Source organism: Schistocerca americana, chromosome 1, assembly GCF_021461395.2.
Source record: "Schistocerca americana isolate TAMUIC-IGC-003095 chromosome 1, iqSchAmer2.1, whole genome shotgun sequence".
Taxonomy (NCBI): domain Eukaryota; kingdom Metazoa; phylum Arthropoda; class Insecta; order Orthoptera; family Acrididae; genus Schistocerca; species Schistocerca americana.
Window position 1 is genome coordinate 994,989,471 of NC_060119.1, and position 19,916 is coordinate 995,009,386.

Here is a 19,916-nt window from a genome sequence, read left to right on the forward strand (position 1 = left end):
AGTTATTTCAAGTAAGTCTTTGGGTTTGAACACGATAGTCTTGTTTGGTGCAAAACAGCAAGTTGTATTAACGAACTGAAAATACTCATTTTTAACACTCTGACTGCTCTTCTTTCAATGTTATGGTTAAATTTTAAAGTGAGTTACGTTTGGTGGATAATCCTCCAATACTTTTACCTCCATTTAATCACCCATACATTTTACACACCAGAAATCACTCAATTGCTACTCACACAAAGACTGTATTTAACAGTTACACAGTATCCACTGGAGGCTGTTGATACTTATATTTTCATATAATTTCTTGATACACTTCTGAGTTCTTGTAATGCCGTAATATTAAAGTTTAACTTAATTTCATCTTCACAAAATACCTTGGATGTCTGATGTGTTTTTACTGAACAATTAAAATCCGACATCGAGACAACACCTTGCATTCCTATTGTGAACACTGACAACATCCCCTCACAAAACAAAATATTAACCTTACTCTCAACCTTTATCTTCATACACCATTCACTTGCAATGACCCTTACATAAGACCAAACCAATCCTTTCATACCTACCAATTTACCAAGATACACAGGTACTATGGAGTTAATTTTGGTCAACTGGTGTCAACTGTCCTGTCATTTTCAAACTACATCCTGCAACATTCGAGCACATGTTCCAGCACTTACGATTTCGTCTTGGAGAAACCACATACAGTGTGCTGCTATTACACAATGGAGACCACCATTACACTCCACAGTTTCTGGAAAGCTCTTCCAGGTACCCAACGCAGATTAGCCACAGAAAATGTAACAAACTCCTAATTTTAATGGCCCCTGGTTGCTGTCTGTGCCACAAATATGCACACGTTAGTCAGGACACTGGTATGTGGAGAGTTATGCTAGAAGAGGCAGAGAAACTCTTGATGGTTGTGTTCAGCTGTCTGCAGTGTTTTGCTTGAATGAAGTTCTACTAAAAAAATAAAATTTATTTCAAATAAAAAGTATGAATATACAGACTTAGTCATGTACAATAATCCATGATGCAATACCGACAAATAAAAGAAGAACATATCATCACTATTGCCAAGTTTTTGCAGCAGAGCTGTGAATTAAAAGCAACAATTTCTTTCACATATTCTATGTAGCTGTTCTTCGAATGTAGAGTGACAAATCTTTCATGCAGAATCAAAAATAACATTTTAGTCCACTTGTAGTCATCAGCACAAAGCGCCATATGGGATGACTTTTGCAGAGCTACACATTACATTGCAAAACGAAATTTAACATTTTTAAGTCACAAAATGCATGGGAAGTCAAAAACTGTTTTCTTTACAGTTCCCACCATGTCAGCAGAAAATGTCACTTTAAAATTAGATTGTAGGAAGCAAAAAGAAACATTAAAGTTATGAAACACTGGCCCTTTCTGCATCAATCACAGAAGGTATGGAAGGTTCTGATTCTGCTCTCTTCTTGGAAAATTCATCACTCTTCTGTGCGGCAGATTCATCCTGCACCAATGAATCACTAGCACCATCAACATTTAGATTAGCCTGGATATTTGGAACACTTCTAGTTAGAACTTCATGTTCAACAATGCTTGCAAGACCAGTCTCTGGACTTCGTTCATGTCGCAACAATTCCTCATTCAGGCAGACACTATCAATGCTCACAGCACTGTTAGAAAATATTGCTGCTGGACCCAGGCTGCGGTCAGAAGGCGCTTGGAGTGGGGGTTCTTTTTTTTCTACCTCACTAACTCCAAAACCCTGTTTTAAAGAACTTGGATCAACAGTCACTGATCTCTGCAAAGTATGGTGTGCTGGGCTTGCTGATATGCCACCATCTGGTAACAACTGGCGCGCTACATTTGGTCTGTAACAAAATAAATTTTTTGTGCTTAGAAATACTTTTTAATATTGTTAAAGATTGCCAGATGTGTCCAACATTATGTGCTGAAGAATACGTATAATGTTTATAAGTGGCTTATGTAGAAACTGTCCTAATGATGACGATGGAAGTCCATACAATGTTCTCTAAAGTTAATGCTGTATTCACTGATAAAAGATAAAAATTATCACAGAAGATGTAAGTCAATAAATGCCTTCTATTGCATGATTTAAAACAAGAATTAAACATTCATAATTCTTTGTATGCGTCTCTAACATCTGTCAAAGAACTGTTGTGTTGCAATCATCACTAATAACCATTTTGTATGAGTATCATGATTCAATGTTGGTTGAGCTGACACCATTGCCTTTATTAAATGCTGATACTGTATCACTGAACAATAGTACTTGTAGTAATAAAAATTTTAAAATACTGTTTTTTAAATTGATTTCCTCACCTGCCATTTATAGGACTTGTTGCTCGGCTTACAGTTGATGAAACTGCAGGGGTCCCAACTTTCTCTTGCTGATATTGCTTTATTAATCCACATGCTTTCCCAAGCATTATAACACTGTTGAGAATGCGAAAAGAAGCAAGACACAAATATGAAAGCAGTAGAAGTATGAATGCTGCAGGTCCTTCGATGTGCAATGCATGACCAAGCACTCGCATCATCACAACTCCAAGAGGCAGGGGTATAAAACCCATTCTTCGGGCCACAAGATCAGATGGATCCGAAAAAGCCTGTACAAAATAAACATACAATAGGATAAGTTGTTTTACAAATGAATAACACTTTTTAAAAAATCAGTTGTGCAACATTGTATTAATAGTTATGATATGGTTTCTCAAAAGCAATGTGCCAACAATGTAATACGTGAAAAAGACAGAAAATTAAATGTTTTAAACTTTTTTTTTTAATAGGAAACGCTTTCATGCTGAGACATACATGATTCATACACTTAACTAACACAGTTATTTTAGGTTGTGTAAAATTCCAGGAATCTGCATTTCAATTGTATGTATATATTTTCCAATGCCATTGAAGATTTTTCACTGTACGGGAAACTGTGCAGCTTCACATCCCAATAACACACAATTGTTCAAAACGAAGGTGATAGCTGGCCTCCATTATCCCACAGAAACTATTATAAGAAAGTAACACGTAATGTGGTGTGGTAATAGGTCAACAATACTGCATCCATACCCTCAATAAAAGCAGGAGGCAATTTGAATCCAAGATACACATGTGCAAAAAACTTAAGGATGAAAATGACTTTCATATGATGTGTCACTGCCAAGTAACAAGAGCTCGATAAAACTTGGACAACACGTAGAAAGGACTGATATAGTATAGTACAGAAGCTGACTGAATGAAATATGCAATGAGACAAACAGAAATGGCACTTCTATTCAAAGACAAGACAGTGGTTGGTGCATGTGATCATACGGCAATACATCTCCCCAACACACGCCAATGTTCTCAATGGGATTTAAGCAACCCTGAAAAGACACACATGGGGAAAGAGTACAATTTCACAATAATGTGGACCGGTGAGTATACTGTATTCAAAGAACTGGAGGTCAGTACACACACACAATACTAAGCCTCCCTACACCGTAACACCTGGACCACCAAAACAATCACATTCGGCAACGTTCTTGGTTGCATTACAAGTACCCACCTCTCATCACATAAGGGTGTATGCACCATTGTGTCAGACATGATTGGTTTGGAGGTGCTGGTTGTGATATAGCATGGTCGATTCTTCCCAATTCCCTTCCCCCCCCCCCCCCCCCCCACACACACACACACACACACAAGTAATCAAATATTTTTGCTTTTTTTAATCTCATTTTCAATATTTTTATTTGCTGGCACGAAACACTTCCCTCAAAATTGAAGTTCTTATTTACACTGTATTTCATTTAAATTTATTTTTCATATTCTTATTTTCATTTTTTGGATTCTTCTTGGTGGTTAATTTTCATTAGGGCACTCATAATTAGAAAATACAGTTAACTGATATACTTCGCTACAAGCAGAAACCCTATGAGTTAATAAACATATTTGAGCAAAGTGACTTACAGCACCAGTCAAAAATTAAGCATTGCGACTTTTCAGTGACGTATTTTAAATTACCTAGAATTAATTACTATCTGCACTAATTAAACTTGAAGCTTAGAGCCACTACCATTTTCAATTGCAGATTTTGTCATAAACACTTTACATTCATACTTGACTATGTACTTTTGTTGCCTTAATTTTTCAGAACAAGATGACATACAGCATTGAGTAACTGACTCACTAATCAATAGTTTCATGTAATTTAGTAAAATTAAATCACTCATACATGAAAACAAGGGGATGTGCATTGCACAAGGATAGTAGTGACAATGTATTTTTCTAAATTTCTGACCAGTCAGACATTTCTATAGGCCAAAATCACCTTAGTTCTTGCAGTTCATCAAAAACAGTAAAATGGAATCTATTCAATTTTCAATGTATAACATAATTTGCAAAATAACAGTTTGTTCTTATGCCCATCTGTAAGTAATCAAACATCACCCAATATAGTTATGTGGTTTGCAAACTCACAAGTAAGACCCGTGTTTCAGCGCACTCTCAATGTTAACTCACATCACAGATATGTTGTTCTGCACGCAAAAATTTGTGCACCAATCACCGAGAAACTCAAGAACTCCAATGTTTAATAAGTTTTGTGTGACCTCTGTAAACTAAATTACTGGCTATTCTAAATAGACTGAGTTGTGGTTAATGTAAGTGCGGAATGTCATTGTCAGCAAGGTGAGGTATTATTGGAATCTGTGATGTGCATTACGGACTGATTTAGTTAAAGTGCTGGGGTGTATGGTATTCTAATGAATTACAAGGGCAGTGCAGAGTACAAGCTGGAAATATCATGTAAATGTGAACTGTTATTAAGTGCCACAACTGAATATTCAAATTTTCCATTGTGGCTGATAGTTACTGTAGGGGCTATCCTGATGAATATGCTAATTATTTGTTTTATATCCGATAAACTGGCCACTGATTTAACAAAGCTTGCTAAAGGTGAATAAAAGTGTTAATTGAAACTAAAATTGTTGAGTTGTGTACATTATTCAGTGAAAACCTCCCAATAGCCACTAAGGTTTTTGCAGCTTCATTTATCTATGCACTGAAGATTGCCAGCAAGAGGCCTCAAGACAAGCAGTGTCAGGTTTGGTTTGCTAAAGCATTATGGTGTGGAGAGGCATAATGTTCCATGGGTGTACTCACCCTCAAATCTTTGAACACGGTACAAACACCTGTCAATGTTATTGTGACACTGTACTCCTTCTCCATGTGCATCTTTTCAGGGATGCATTTAGTGGCAACTTCATTTTCAGGGATGACTATGCACAACCATACAGAACAGCACAGGTGAAGGAGCTCTTGGAATGAGAGGGTATTAAGCAAATTGACTGGTCTGCCTATTCACCTGACTTAAATCCCATCTAGCCCATGTGTGAAGCACTGGGGAGACATATTCCGGCATATCTACATGCACCAATGACCACCCAGCAGTCATCAGCTGCACTGGTGGAGCAATGGAACACACTACCACAAGCACTCCTTACCAACCTTGTGGCCAGCAGGGGAACACATTGCAGAGCATGCACTGCTGCCTCTGGGGGTCACACACTTTATAAAGAACCATGTCCCTCATTTTGCAAATGTCCAGGGACCATCATGGATCATGGTGACTTCAGTGTAATTATTGTCTTTAAATAAAAAATGTGATTTCTGTTTGTCTCATTGCATATTTGTTCAAGTTTCCTCCTATACTATATTTGTATCAGTTATTTCTATGTACGGTCCAAGTATTATCAGGCCATGTTACCTGGTAGTGAAACAACATGCAAAAGTTACTTTTGGCCTTAAGTTTTGGTCTCCAAAGCAGAAGACAACAGTAAAACTAAACTACAAGATTGAGTGTAATCGTAACATGGCAGTACTTTCTTAGTTGGCAGTTACTGGTGTATGCAATGCAATGCAATGCACTAACACTGCAGTTATAGCCAACACAAAAAGCCAGTGCCCAGATGAGGATGAGAAAACCATCCAGATATGTATGTTTTGCCAATACAGACCAGTGCAATTTGTTATGAATTACAATTTTGCTCCTTGGTATTAGTTATACTTTGTCAACTGAAGTTAATATGACTACTACAAGCAGTAATTTTCATCTCCATAATGGAATTATTTTAACATTTTGTTGTTTATCAGGTTAATTTCTTCATTATCTGACTTTTTAAATTAGCCATTAGTTTAATCATTGTCTGCCACATTATCTACATTGCTACTGTCTGCATATTACTGAATCCAGTCTTGTGATATGAGATTTAACAGAAATCATTATAAAACATCCACTGCCATATCATCAAAACTGCTTCTGTCTGCACACTGTTGAATCCAGCCTTGTGATATGAGGATTAACACCGTTTCCATTGCTATTTCCTTGCTCCAGTCCTTGCTATCTGTGATCTGATGGTAGGACACTATTACTCTGCAGATAAATGCTCCACTGTAGTGATATTTGATTGCAGGAAGTATGTGGCATATGCACTTCAAAGATCACCAAAGCTCTCATTTCAAAAATCATAACTTAGCATATTTACTTGTTCATCATGACCACATTCCTTCCATTAAGACAACTGTACAATATCTTAAAAGCCCAATGCCTCTCACAAATGCCCCCAGAAAAATCCTTACACCTCCTGACAAATTCACTTCTATTTCAAATGCAGTGTTACGCAAAGAGGACCATCCTGGCAATTCTGCTGCAGTAGGCTTCAAAGTCCTAAATAAATTCATTTCCATACTGGTAGAATGTCACTTCCTAGCTATCACAGAGGGCTTCCCATACTACACAAAATACATCAACTACTTCCAAGAATGTCTCAAAGCCATTCCTAAACCCCTCCCATCCGAAACCATCCTTTTCAACCTACTCTATGCCAACATTCCCCACATGCATGGGCATTAAACCCTTGAATGCTACCTCTTTCAAGCAGGATGGCCCAGCCCTACTGCAACCTTCTCAAGCGACCAAATGAAAAAGGCTCTCCTCACCCAGAAACTGAGCTCCCTAGCTTGATAAAGATTCATCATCATTGTGGTCTGGACTCAAGGTGAAGAACAACTCCTGACCCTTTTCAAAACACAAAGCTATCTACTTGGATGTTGACCTCCACCTCACTGAGTCTTGGATCCAAACTTCACTCCACATCCGCTTCCTTTCCTACAGTGTATCCATGATACACGTATCTGTTATAACATCAAATCCCTAAACATATGTACCAATAATATCTCTCTGGCTTTTGTCTTCTGCAACTATCCCACTGACTCTGATCACAAACTAAACTCCCAGACAAGTTGTTCTTTTGTTCCAATAACCAATATAGCTCTCACTTCCAACAAAATCAGAAGCCACTCACTAGCCAGTTAGTACAAACTAGGTCTTGAACACACGAAAGATTACTCCTTTTCAGATACAGCCCTGAAATGATGTTATCTCTTTCTTATATCCTCCCTCGCTGTTCTCTGTCACCTTCTTAACCTACGCAAATCTCAAACTCATAACATTCCCACATCATTGTCCATACCCCAATATCTTCTTAACGCAACTGCTTACACATAATATCGGTCCCAAACATCCTCCCACAATCATTTATTCTGGGCCCACAAATGGATAATTGTACAACATCAAAGACAAGGGAACATTTAAATCAATAACACTGTTTACCCACTGAACTGTATTCACTACACAGCTACATACAGGCTGACTGGCAGAATGTATAAATGTGAATGTTCACCTGTGGGACAACCAGTAACCAGTTGCTGAGCACTCTCCACTGTAGATCAAGGAGACCTAATGACCTGTTATATCACACAGACCATTTGGATTATCCCTCTGAGCAATAGTTTCCCCAAACTTCAGATATGGATTCTTGCTTTCTACAAATCTTATGAGCCTACCACCCTCTTGGACTTAAGACTGTCATGTATTGCCTACTTTTTATTAGTTTAAATTTCAACTTATTTCATTATTGACTCTTTCACCCCCCCCCCCTCGTCCTCTTTCTATCTCTCTCTCTCTATGTTTTGCATAAAAATAAGGGAAAGGTGGTCACTTATCTATCTTTTCCTTCATCTTGCCCCGCCCTCCTCTTATGTTAAGGTCTGAATGTGCTCCTCCCACCCTTCGATTCTGCCACCCCTCAAATCCTTCCTTCCTGAAGAGGGAGTTTACTGTTCTGAAAGTTATTAGTGCTGTATTCTGTTTAAAGTGGTTCTATCCATATTACTGTTAGTTGTTGCTTGAACATCAGTAATTGTCTGCTTTTCCATCTCTAGTTAATTTAACCATGAAGAAAACCTAAAAACAATCTGGATTTACCAATAAAAGTAGGTGCAGCTGAGGTGTCATTTCAACGTACTGTAGAATGAGAACCACTGATCAGAATGACATCAAATTTGAACTGCATATTATTGATTTAAGAGGAAACATCATGGAACAAAATAAATTAGCAAAAATGTGAGCAGTAGATGATGCTGTAAGCGTTAGAATATAAATATCAACAGACGCACAGCACACAGCTGTTCCTCAGCTTGCGTCCAACACACTCAATATGACTGTCTCCATGAAGGATCATGCACTGTTAGCAAAGCTCTATTATAAGAATGTTGACTGTGCACCAATAGCCCTGCAGAAGTTCCGGACACTCAAGGGTACGAAAAAAGGCACTGGTCTGACGTCTGCTAAGGGTCTGGAGAAAATTATTACACAATTCAAACACACAGTTTCTTTTAGAGTTCAATGTGGCAGAGGGAGGAAAGTAGTTGATCCAAAGTCTGTCAAAGATGTGGCCATAGCACTGCAGTAGCAGTCAAGTGGTGATGTGCACACATGTAGTGGACAGAGAACTGCCCAAACCCTGGACATGCCTGTGAGCACGGTGCATAAAATCCTGTGAACAATCTGCATTGTTATCCACAGAAAATCACTGATGTTCAGGAGTTACTTCCTGGTGACCTGCCAGCAAAACAAATGTTCGCTCTGTAATTTCATGCTCAGCTGGGAGTGGACAATGAATGGCCAAGGAACCTTCTCTGGACTGATGAACCATATCTCCAAGGATAGGTCAATATGTGAATTGCAGAATACTGTCAATGGAAAATCCATAGACACATCAACTGATACCATTTCATTCTGAAAAGGTGACTCTGTGGTGCAGATTGACAGCATTGTTTATTGTAGGGTCATATATTTTTGAGGAGAAGTCCTGTTACCTGTACCATCACTGGTAAACAATATGAGAGTCATGTATGCATCAATGTCATTCCAACCCTTCAACAGTGTGGACGTGTGGGTAGGATCAATTTTATGCAAGATGGCACTCCTCTGCACATTGCACTGCCAGTGAAGCCGCTGCTGCAGAGGCATTTTGGAAATGGTAGAATTATCAGCTTTCATTTCTCTACAGCCTGACCATTCAGAACACTTGAACTTAATCTCTGTGACTTCTGGCTGTGGGGTTATCTGAAAGATGGCATGTTCAGTGTTCCAATCGTGAACACAGCTGAAATGAAGGCATACATTGCACAAAACATTCTCAATGTAACCCTCAAGACACTTCAATTTGCTGTGGAACATGCTGGACAGCAGGTTGAACATGTCTTGCATCAGTCTCATGACAATTACAAACCAATGTCATTGGGCTTTTTATGCACTCTTTTTACCTCAGGACAACTAAAAAGTGATTTTTCCATCTGATGTGGTACGGCGCTGATGTGGTGGATGCGCTTATCTAACTAACAGTGCCACAACTGTTGACGGCCAAACTTGTGCAGTTATGCATGCTGAACAGTGGGGATGGTGTAATGTACAACTCAAGCCATAGCCACTGTATTGCGATTCATCTGTCATTTGTAGCAGACCCGGTTTACGTTGAGATACTTACAGTGCCATCTATTGCTAAAATGTTCATCCCTCCCACCATAATGTTTTCCCCTGTGTCAGTAATATCCTGTTCAAATTTTACATCATTCTGATAGTGGTTCTCTCTCTCTACACCATTTTGAAACTGGAACTTTGATTATGGACACCCTGTATTTAACATAGAAGGCAGCATGCACTATAGCCATGCACAAAACATGTACTCATTATACCTGCATTACGGCAACTGCTTGCCAGAAAGAACTAATGTTAAATTTTCGAACGCTGGAAATTTCATATTTGTTTATGCCTATTTTGCAGACTGTGGCATCAACAAAATGTGGCACACCATTTTTCATTCCATTATGCACTGAATCCGTACTCTATGTTTGCAATTATTTCAAAAATCATCCCGTAGTAATAAATCACTACATAACTTCAGCACAGAAGAATGCACTCGAAGGCACATGCACGTGAAGATTCTTTTTGTCACTGGAACTGGTCATCCTTTGGCAACAGGAGGGCAATTTAAAAATGTTGACTAGTGTTTCAGAGAAATGAAAGATCAGATTCTCTCAGAAGAAAAAGAATACCAATCAGGAGTAATTCATTTAAGAGTAAGACCGATAAATGCTTAAAGCTATCATTCGAGATAAGACTGAAAATACTCACTACTAGTCACAACCACTATTCACATGGCTAATGCTTAGAAGAAGGGACATCTTAGGACTCCAAAAGCTATGCTGAAATGAAATCCAAGCCATAGCTCCCACTTCTGTAAGGTGTGAATCCATATAGTTCTGTTCCTATCTGGTACATAATAATGCCTGTCAGCTTAAGCTGTAGACAAGTCTCATCACAGCATTCCTTGGCTGTTATGATACACTGCTGCAAAATGTACAATTCTGTGAAAGACCAATATTAAAGGTAAAATTTTCTAGATTGTTAGACCATGTCATGTTCCACTTCAGTTTCTTCTAACACAACCAACATTTCGATCCCTTTGATGGAATCTTCTACAGGATCTTCTGTAATCAGCCGATCCTGAAGAAGATCTCGCAAGAGGGGTTGAAATGTCAGTTGTGTAAGAAGAAACTAAGGAGGAACATGACATGGCCTAACCAACTAGAAAATTTTACCTCGAGACCTGCAGATTCAATTAGTCCCATATATTTGTAATAATCAGGGGTGGGAGCACAAGGCTACCTGGCGAATATTACAACAGTATGTGCCATGAACCATTCTGAATAAATTTCATAATACTTCTATGAAGTCTGTATGGTAGCTGATACGTCAGCATGTCCACTTTTGTGTGAGGAAACCAGGCTTAATTTCTGGTACTGTTAGTGGTTTCCTGGATGGGAAAAGGTGCACTCAGCTTCATGACACCAACTGACGAGCTTTGAGAGCTTCCTGAATGAAATGAAGTAGCTGCAATGTCTAGAAAGCTGACAATAACCAGAATGATGTGTCCCATATCCTCTATTCCATATCCAAATGATGCCATATGGCAGAGGATGACATGACAGAGCAGCCAGTGAAATACAGTTTCTCTCTGTGCCTGATCATGGAGATAATTTGAAACAAAATGTATTTCCAATTTGAAACTTCAGTTAAGAGAGAAGAGAGAGAGAGAAAGAAAGAAAGAGAGAGAGAGAGAGAGAGAGAGAGAGAGAGAGAGAAATCCTATTGATGAGATCCACATTCCTCAAAAGTAAATATTATTGTGTTTGGGGTATAACAAATATCAGCAAGCCAAAGACCACATTTTTTTCTCATGTGACTGAGCGATGTGTCAAAGCAGTTAGCACACTTGACTCACATTTAGAAGGTCACCAGTTCACAATACAGTTTAGCCATCCAGATTGCAAATTATCAGTGGTTTCCCTTAACTGCTTAAGGGAAATGTTGGAACAGCTTCTTTTAAAAGGACACACCAATATCCTTCCTCATCCTTCCCCCAATCTCAATTTGTGCTCCGCCTCGAATGACCTCATTGTCGATGGAAAGTTAAACTGTAATTTTCATTTCTTTTTTAGGCACCCTGTAGTTTATCTGTTACATGATCTGTAACTGCACTGTTTTCTTAACAGAAATTTGAAATTTCATCACTTTTATAATTTTAGATCTCCCATGCAGTGGAAAGGGGTTTGGGGATGGGTGCTGTTGATGTGATTTAACATTGGGATACACAAAAAACTTATTAACGATCACAATAACTCACATATTCTCATAATGGCCACCACTCCTTTATCCTTCCACCATGATGTATTCATCTATAATGGTGTGCCAGTAAGAATTCATTTCACCCTAGTCAGTCAGTCAGTCAGATTCATTCCAGCTGTCCTACTTACACACCAGCAGAACAACTAGTTACGTATTTACTTTTTTCTGTGTTTTCTTTGTAAGTTAATTCTTAAATTATGTACGTTTTTATGTTTAAGAGGCATAATCTAAAGTTTTTTGAATTGTAAAGTTTAGATTCGAAATCTGTAGCCAGTTGTCATTTCTTTTGAAAAGCCAGCTACATTTCTCAGTAAGCCATCAGCCCCCATTGGTGACATGTTAGGAGGGGAACAATTTGGATATTTAGGTTTCACTGTGTGCTTTTATATTTCAATTCTTAAGTAAGTCATGGCGGCATAGATAGGAGGTGCACATGCTGTGTGCGGATGCACAAAAAGCTGCCCGCAGTTCACCAACAACTGAAAGCACTTTTGGCTGCAGCCAGCTGTCTTCAGGCTGTTGCCTCAAAGTGCAGCAGTGGCAGCGGATCTGGCGCATTGTATGGATCACCTCAGGTTTTGCTTGTTTCACCCATGGGCTCTGCTGCTGAGGCATCTTCCAAGTGTAACCCACTCAGAGTATCTGCTCTCACTGCATGATATGCTGTGGATGTTTGCGTTGCTCAAGGGGCAGAGTCAATGTGGAGGCACACTGTCTGGCCTCGCTCCTTCAGCTGGGTCTGAGCAGGCAAATGGAGATGGGATGTTGCTGGTTATTGAAAGTTCCAATGTTTGGCATGTTATGGAGCTCTTTAGGGAAATAGCATTCAGGGCCAGAAAGAAAGACAACGTGCACTCAGTACATCTGATGGGATGCTCATCCAAGATGTGAAAGAGCATGCAGGGTGCAGTCATCTGAAAGTTGTGGCTGACATCGGCATAACTGACGTCTTGGGTTCTGATACCATCCTCAGTTCATACAGGCCATTGGCAGAAGTGGTGAATACTGCTGGTCTATCAAGCAGGGTGGACAGAGTGCTCACAATTTGCAGCATTGTTCCTAGAGTTGACTGGTGTCCTTTGGTTTGGAACTAAGTGGAGGGAGTCAGCCAAAGGCTTCATCGACCTTGCGACGGTCTTAGTTGCCAGTTTCTGGACCTGCTTTATCAGGTGGACTGGTTAGGGGTGCACTACACAAAGAAAGCAGTACTCAGCTACCAGGGTACCTGTGTAACGCACAAAGGGCTTTTTTTAGGGTAGCCATTAGTTTGAGATCAACAGTCAACACACAAAATTGCAAAATCAGACCGCATTCAGGGTAAAGACACTTACACCCTCAAAATTTTATCAATATTCATAACGAAATTTCCAAGTTTACAGCCCTCCAGGAAATTCTTTGCACTCAATTATTTTCTGCACAATGTTTTAAGAAATGGAATAAAAGATTAGACAAATATATTAGTGCCAGTGGAGAGTACACTGAAGGAGATTGAAGGTTTGTGTTTAAAAACGTGAATAAATAAGTTGAAAAAAATGTTAAGTTTTTTTTGGATACCCTCTTCTATAGCTATGGACCTAAATGCTTTTGTAGACTTTTCTTAACCATCAGATCTCATGACATGTTTTACGCTTTTGTTCTTAGAATGATAAAGTATTCGTTCTTCTATGGGTTGAGTGCTGGTATGTACTTCTTTCAGGTATTAAAACTGCATTAAGCATTCATTCTGATCCACCATAATCATTTCTGTCCTGAATATAGGCTCCAGACAAAACATACAATTTAATTATTGTAATGTGAAATGTAATTACCTACCAGTAATAACTAGCTTTCTATCACAGTGGCCAAATAATACTTGCTTCCTTTTGCAAATAGTATACCTTTGGCAATACACACACCAAAAAAAGTTGTGCATCACCTTGGTTCTGAGAGTTCCAGAACCTGTACAGAAAACTGGAGTAGAGATCAACATAAACATCATTTCAGCCCTTTTTATGGCTCATGAAAATCACACAATGCATGTTGTACCACCATACAGCGAGACCTTGAGAGGTGATGGTCCACATTGCTGTGCACACCGGTACCTCTCATACCCAGTAGCACATCCCCTTGCATTGATGCATGCCTGTATTCGTCGTGGCATACTATCCACAAGTTCATCAAGGCACTGTTGGTCCAGATTGTCCCACTCCTCAACGGCAATTGGGCATAGATCCCTCAGAGTGGTTGGTGGGTCATGTTGTCCATAAACAGCACTTTTCAATCTATCTCAGGCATGTTCGATTGGGTTCATGGCTGAAGAACATGCTGGTCACTCTAGTCGAGCGATGTCGTTATCCTGAAGGAAGTCATTCACAAGACGTGCACAATGGGGCATGAATTATCATCCATGAAGACTAATGCCTCGCCAATAAGCCACCAATACAGTTGCACTATCAGTCGGACAATAGCATTCACTTATCCTACAGTTGTTTGGGCGCCTTCTATAACCACCAGCGGCATATGTCAGCCCCACATAATGCCACCCCAAAACATCAGGGAACCTCCACCTTGCTGCACTCGCTGGACAGTGTGTCTAAGGCGTTCAGCCTTACCAGGTTGGCTCCAAACATGTCTCCTACGATTGTCTGGTTGAAGGCATATGCAACATGATCGGTGAAGAGAACGTGATGCCAATCCTGAGCAGTCCATTCGGCATGTTGTTGGGCCCATCTGTACCACACTGCATGGTGCCGTGGTTGCAAAGATGGACCTCATCATGGACGTCTGGAGTTAAGTTGCGCATCATGCAGCCTATTGCGCACAGTTTGAGTCATAACATGACATCCTATGGCTGCACGAAAAGCATTATTCAACATGGTGGCATTGCTGTCAGGGTTCCTTCGAGCCTTAATCAGTAGGTAGCCATCATCCACTGTAGTAGTAGCCCTTGGGCGGCCTGAGTGAGGCATGTCATCAACAGTTCCTGTTTCTCTGTATCTCCTCCATGTCTGAACAACATCGCTTTGGTTCACTCCAAGATGCATGGACACTTCCCTTGTTGAGAGCCCTTCCTGGCACGAAGTAACAGTGCAGACGCGATTGAACCATGGTATTGACCATTTAGGCATGGTTGATCTACAGACAACACGAGCTGTGTACCACCTTCCTTGTGGAATGACTGGAACTGATCGGCTGTCGGACCACCTCCATCTAAATAGGCGCTGCTCATGCATGGTTGTTGACATCTTTTGGTGGGTTTAGTGACATCTCTGAACAGTCAAAGGGACTGTGTCTGTGATACGATATCCACAGTCAATGACCATCTTCAGGAGTTATGGGAACTGGGGTGATGAAAAACTTTTTTTGATTTGTGTAGTATAAAACAGTCATCGTCAAACTGCAGCCCAAATCAAATATTCATGCAGCCCTTGGTTCTCAACCGTACTTTATAACAATATGCGTCTAGCAGCTTAAATCCAATAACACCAGCTAGTGTTAAGACCTACATGAGAGTGTAGTTTTGCTGCTCAGTAACAGAAAAAGATAACAACAGGGACAGTAACAGTTTAAGATGTGCTCAATTGTAATTGATGTTCATGAATTCAGCCTTGAGCTATGTAAAATAGGCTGCCTAACCTCAGGGGCAGGAGGATAAATAGTGCTGCAGAGGGGTAAGTAGCGCTACCACTGCGTAGTTAGGGGACATTATCGGGGGATTGTTTTATTGTGTGTCTTCCAGTGCTGACAGCCCACAGCCAAATGTGCCTCATACTGACTATCTGTAAGTATGGATTTCAAACAGAAGTAGCACTGATTTATGAATGCATTTTATAGAGATGGTTATCTTATTATCTGCAGCAAAGAATATCCAGTTAAATAATGCAGTACAATCAACAGAAGAAAAATGACATTGAAAATAGTTAGTAAAAATTTCTGATAGTTTTTCATACTGCATTATGCATTTAAATGTAAGTATAATTACTATTATTAATCAGTCACTCACATAGACAACACAACAACAATTCATCAGGCAATTACAATGTTACAAATTTGGTGTCACTGAGGAGGGCAGCAATCTTAAACAGATGACGACAGGAAGTGTTCAGAATTGTCCCCAGTTTTCATTATTAGTATTTGGTGGATGATGGCCAAGTTATTGCACCATTACTATAGGGGCTCACAACATACTTATTTACATAGGTTAGCAATTAATATGATTATGACATTGCAGTGCCTGTGTTGCATGTCCAAAGGAACACTGCATCATATTTCTGAACAATACAAGCACTTCAATATCATATTTATCCATTGACACCAGGTAAGTGACTTTCAATTAAAATCTCTCTCTTGTACAGGAATATATATAATGAATGTATGAGTGCAGGTGGTAGACACATGGTGGACAACATAAGAAAGTTTTGGTCTGGCCATGAGTCATGCTTGGATAGCCTAAGGATAAGGCGCGATTGCTCATGATAAACGGGAAATCCAGGTTCAAGCCCCAGTCCGGCATAAATTTTCATATCGTCCATTACACAGCTGATGGTTGTCTGTATTTACAACTGTGAATGTGTTTCATGTAATAATAAGATTGATATATATGTGGCCTGAGGTGCCTCCCCTGGCTCTTGAACACAAAACTTTGATGACCACTGGTATAAAAGATGAAGAACTGTTCCACTTACTGAAATGAGTTTTTATCATATGTACTTAAGATCTGTTAAGTGCTGAAACATATTTTTTCACTTTCTGGTCACAATAAAATTAAAAAAATTCAGACATTTCATCCGGATTGTCTTCCCCTTAATTTAAACTTTTTCCTGTCTATTTGAATTATGCCTTGCTGTCACCTTCTTTCTCAATATGTGAAGGATAAAAACATATTCCATAATATATATACCTTTTATACTTGAGTGTATGAAGTTCACATGCACATGCACTTAAATCTTAAATCCACATTTTAATACAGGAAAAAAACTGAAAACATACAGACCACAGGAATCAATAATAAATATCTTACATGCTTCTGTCGTGTTTCAGCCATATCGTAGGCCAAACTAGTTGTGTAATCCTTATACACATCAACAGGTAGTTCATTGAACCGAGTAATAAATGCATGCTTAATCCAGTCAACGAACACTTCTGCCAAAAGCACCATCATACAGTCTGGTAAAAGCACCCAAAATCTTTCTGTGGGATGAAATAAACAGTAATCAAAAATTAATAAACAGACAAAATGTGAAAATAATCAAAACTGGGAAGTAATCTTCCACAAACTATACGCAATACAAAGGATGCCAAGAAATTTTGGCAATCTGGGCTACAAGTGGATAAGTCACAACTTTTAACTAATGAGTTTTTAATCACATGATTAATAAATAATATAGTTTTTTATGTCTAGCCAGACTGACAATTCCACTTTAACATGTTGGATGTTCTGGCAGTGATCACATCTAGAACCATCATCATAGCACTGGATGACGACAACTAGCCCAATCATCAAAATTCTGAGCATCAATAAAGAATCATCAAACCGTCTGGGCACCTTAAAACATATCTGCTTCTGAGACTGTTTGGAATTGTTCACACATGCACTGTCAAACAGGCCTCAATCTTTTTTTATAATACTCTGTTCTGAACCACACAAGACTGTAAGAATATTAAGAACATGAGTAGGCAAAAAACCAACCAATAAGACATTTCTTGGTGGACGAAGAAGTGACGGAAAAGATGCAAATGGGCATCCTTGGCAGCACGGGAAGGAGTGTAACGTTGCCCGACACATAATCAGAAATATATGTATGAGTGTGTGTGTGTGTGTGTGGGGGGGGGGGGGGGGAGGGGGGGGGGGGTTTACAAGCTTCGCAGTGGCAGGTGCAGCCAGGAGAGTATGCCACAATGCACCTATGGCTCCATCTCATACTGCCATTGCCAGCAACACTTCTGCTATAGTTTTGGAGACTACAGGTGGAGTTAAGGGTTAATTCAGTGCAACATCTAGATTTCCTGGGTGCTAATCTCTAACATAAAGATGGTTCCCATTCTCTTTGCCATATAGAGGAAAGGATGGCCCCCATCTTATGAAATGAACTATAAATTCATTGATTTGTTGCAGCACTATCCAGTTAGTGACATTAAATCTGTAGTGAAATTTGTTGTTGTTGTGTTCTTCAGTCCAGAGACTGGTCCAACGCTCCTCCCCGTGCTTCTCCCCAATTCAGTTCAGTAGTTACATGATATACCCACCTAATCGTCAGCATTCTTCTGTAACACCACATTTCAAAAGCGTCTATTCACTTGTTGTCTAAACTATTTATCGTGCTTGTTTCAGATCCATACAAATACTTTCAGAAAAGACTTCCTGATACATAAATCTATACTCAATATCACCAAATTTCTCTTCTTCGGAAAGGCTGTCCTTGTATCACCAGTCTACATTTTATATCCTCTCTACTTCGACCATCATCAGTTATTTTGCTCCCCAAATAGAAAAACTCGTCTGCTATTTTAAATGTCTCATTTCCTAATCCAATTCCCTCAGCATCACCTGATTTAATTCAACTACATTCCATTATCCTCATTTTGCTTCTGTTGATGTTCATCTTACATCCTCCTTTCAAGACACTGTCCATTCCAATCAACTGTTCTTGCAAGTCCTTTGCTGTCTCTGACAGAATTACAATGTCATGGGGCAAACCTCAAGGTTTTTATTTCTTCTACCTGTATTTTAATTACAATGCCCAATTTTTCTTTGGTTTCCTTTACTGCTTGTTCAGTGTACAGATTGAATAACATTGGGGATACGCTACAAGCCTGTCCGACTCCATTCTCAACCACTGCTTCCATTTCATGCCCTTGACTGGGGCAGGTTACAGAGGATTTAGGTTCACTATGTAGAGGCTTTACTAAGGAAGATACTGTGGTTATTGTGCGTGAGCCGGGCAACAGTATTGACACAGATCCGGGGTACAGCATAGACTGTGACCTGGCAAAGATTGCATCAACATCAAGTCATACCAGTGTTCGGTTTGTGTTGGTTCTGGAGCGCCACGACCGACCTCATTTGAGCTCTTCTGTCAGGAGAGTTAATTTGGAGTTGGAACGGCTACTTGGATCTGGTGCAGGGTCACACATTGGTGTGGTTCCTGTTGATTCACTCTGTAGGTGGGACTATACTAGACATGGCCTACACCTCAAGAAGAAAGGGAAGGGTAAACTGGCTGGGCTGATAGCAGGAAATTTAAAGGGGAGAGGAACTACATCTCATGGTGGAAACTCTCTTTTAGTGTAAGATCAGTATCCAGTGGGAAACTCAGCCAGGCAAGTACTAAAGATGTTAAAAAAGTTCAAGATACAAAAGTAAAGTGAAAAATAATGTTAGTATATTTCATCAAAATATTGGGGGATTGAAGAATAAAATTGACGAGCTTCTGCTTTGTTTAGGAGATATAGAAACTGAGAATGTAATAGATGTACTATGCCTGTCTGAGCATCACGTTGTCACTGATATGCAAAAGGTTAGCATCAATGGGTACAAATTAGCTGCACATGGAAGTAGAGATAATATGATGAGAGGAGGAGTTGCCATATATGTCAAAAGCTTCCACAGCGTAAAAAATTTAGAAACTAAAAAATTTTGTGTAGAGCAACATATGGAAGCATGTGCCACTGAACTTAAACTAAAGGCTGGCACTTTCATAATTGTAACAGTGTATAGGTCCCCCTCAGGGAATTTCCAGCTATTTCTAGACAACTTGGATGCTTTGTTGTGCTATCTGTCAGACCGGGGGAAGCAAATTATCATTTGTGGGGATTTCAATGTTGACTCCCTGAAAGAGTGTAATAG

General features: G+C 39.5%; 1 protein-coding gene across 2 annotated transcripts in view; it reads right to left on the minus strand.

The window, feature by feature from the left end:
* Positions 1–958: 958 nt before the first annotated feature.
* LOC124616003 (protein TAPT1 homolog) overlaps positions 959–19,916 on the minus strand; it is a 140,642-nt gene continuing 121,684 nt past the window's right edge. For both annotated transcript variants that reach the window (XM_047144216.1, XM_047144225.1), the window contains 3 exons: positions 17,091–17,260; positions 2,338–2,624; positions 959–1,865 (listed from right to left, as the gene is read on the minus strand). In XM_047144216.1, coding sequence (XP_047000172.1) covers positions 1,397–1,865; positions 2,338–2,624; positions 17,091–17,260 — 926 coding nt within the window. In that variant the 3' untranslated portion in view covers positions 959–1,396. The remainder of the gene's footprint in view (positions 1,866–2,337; positions 2,625–17,090; positions 17,261–19,916) is intronic.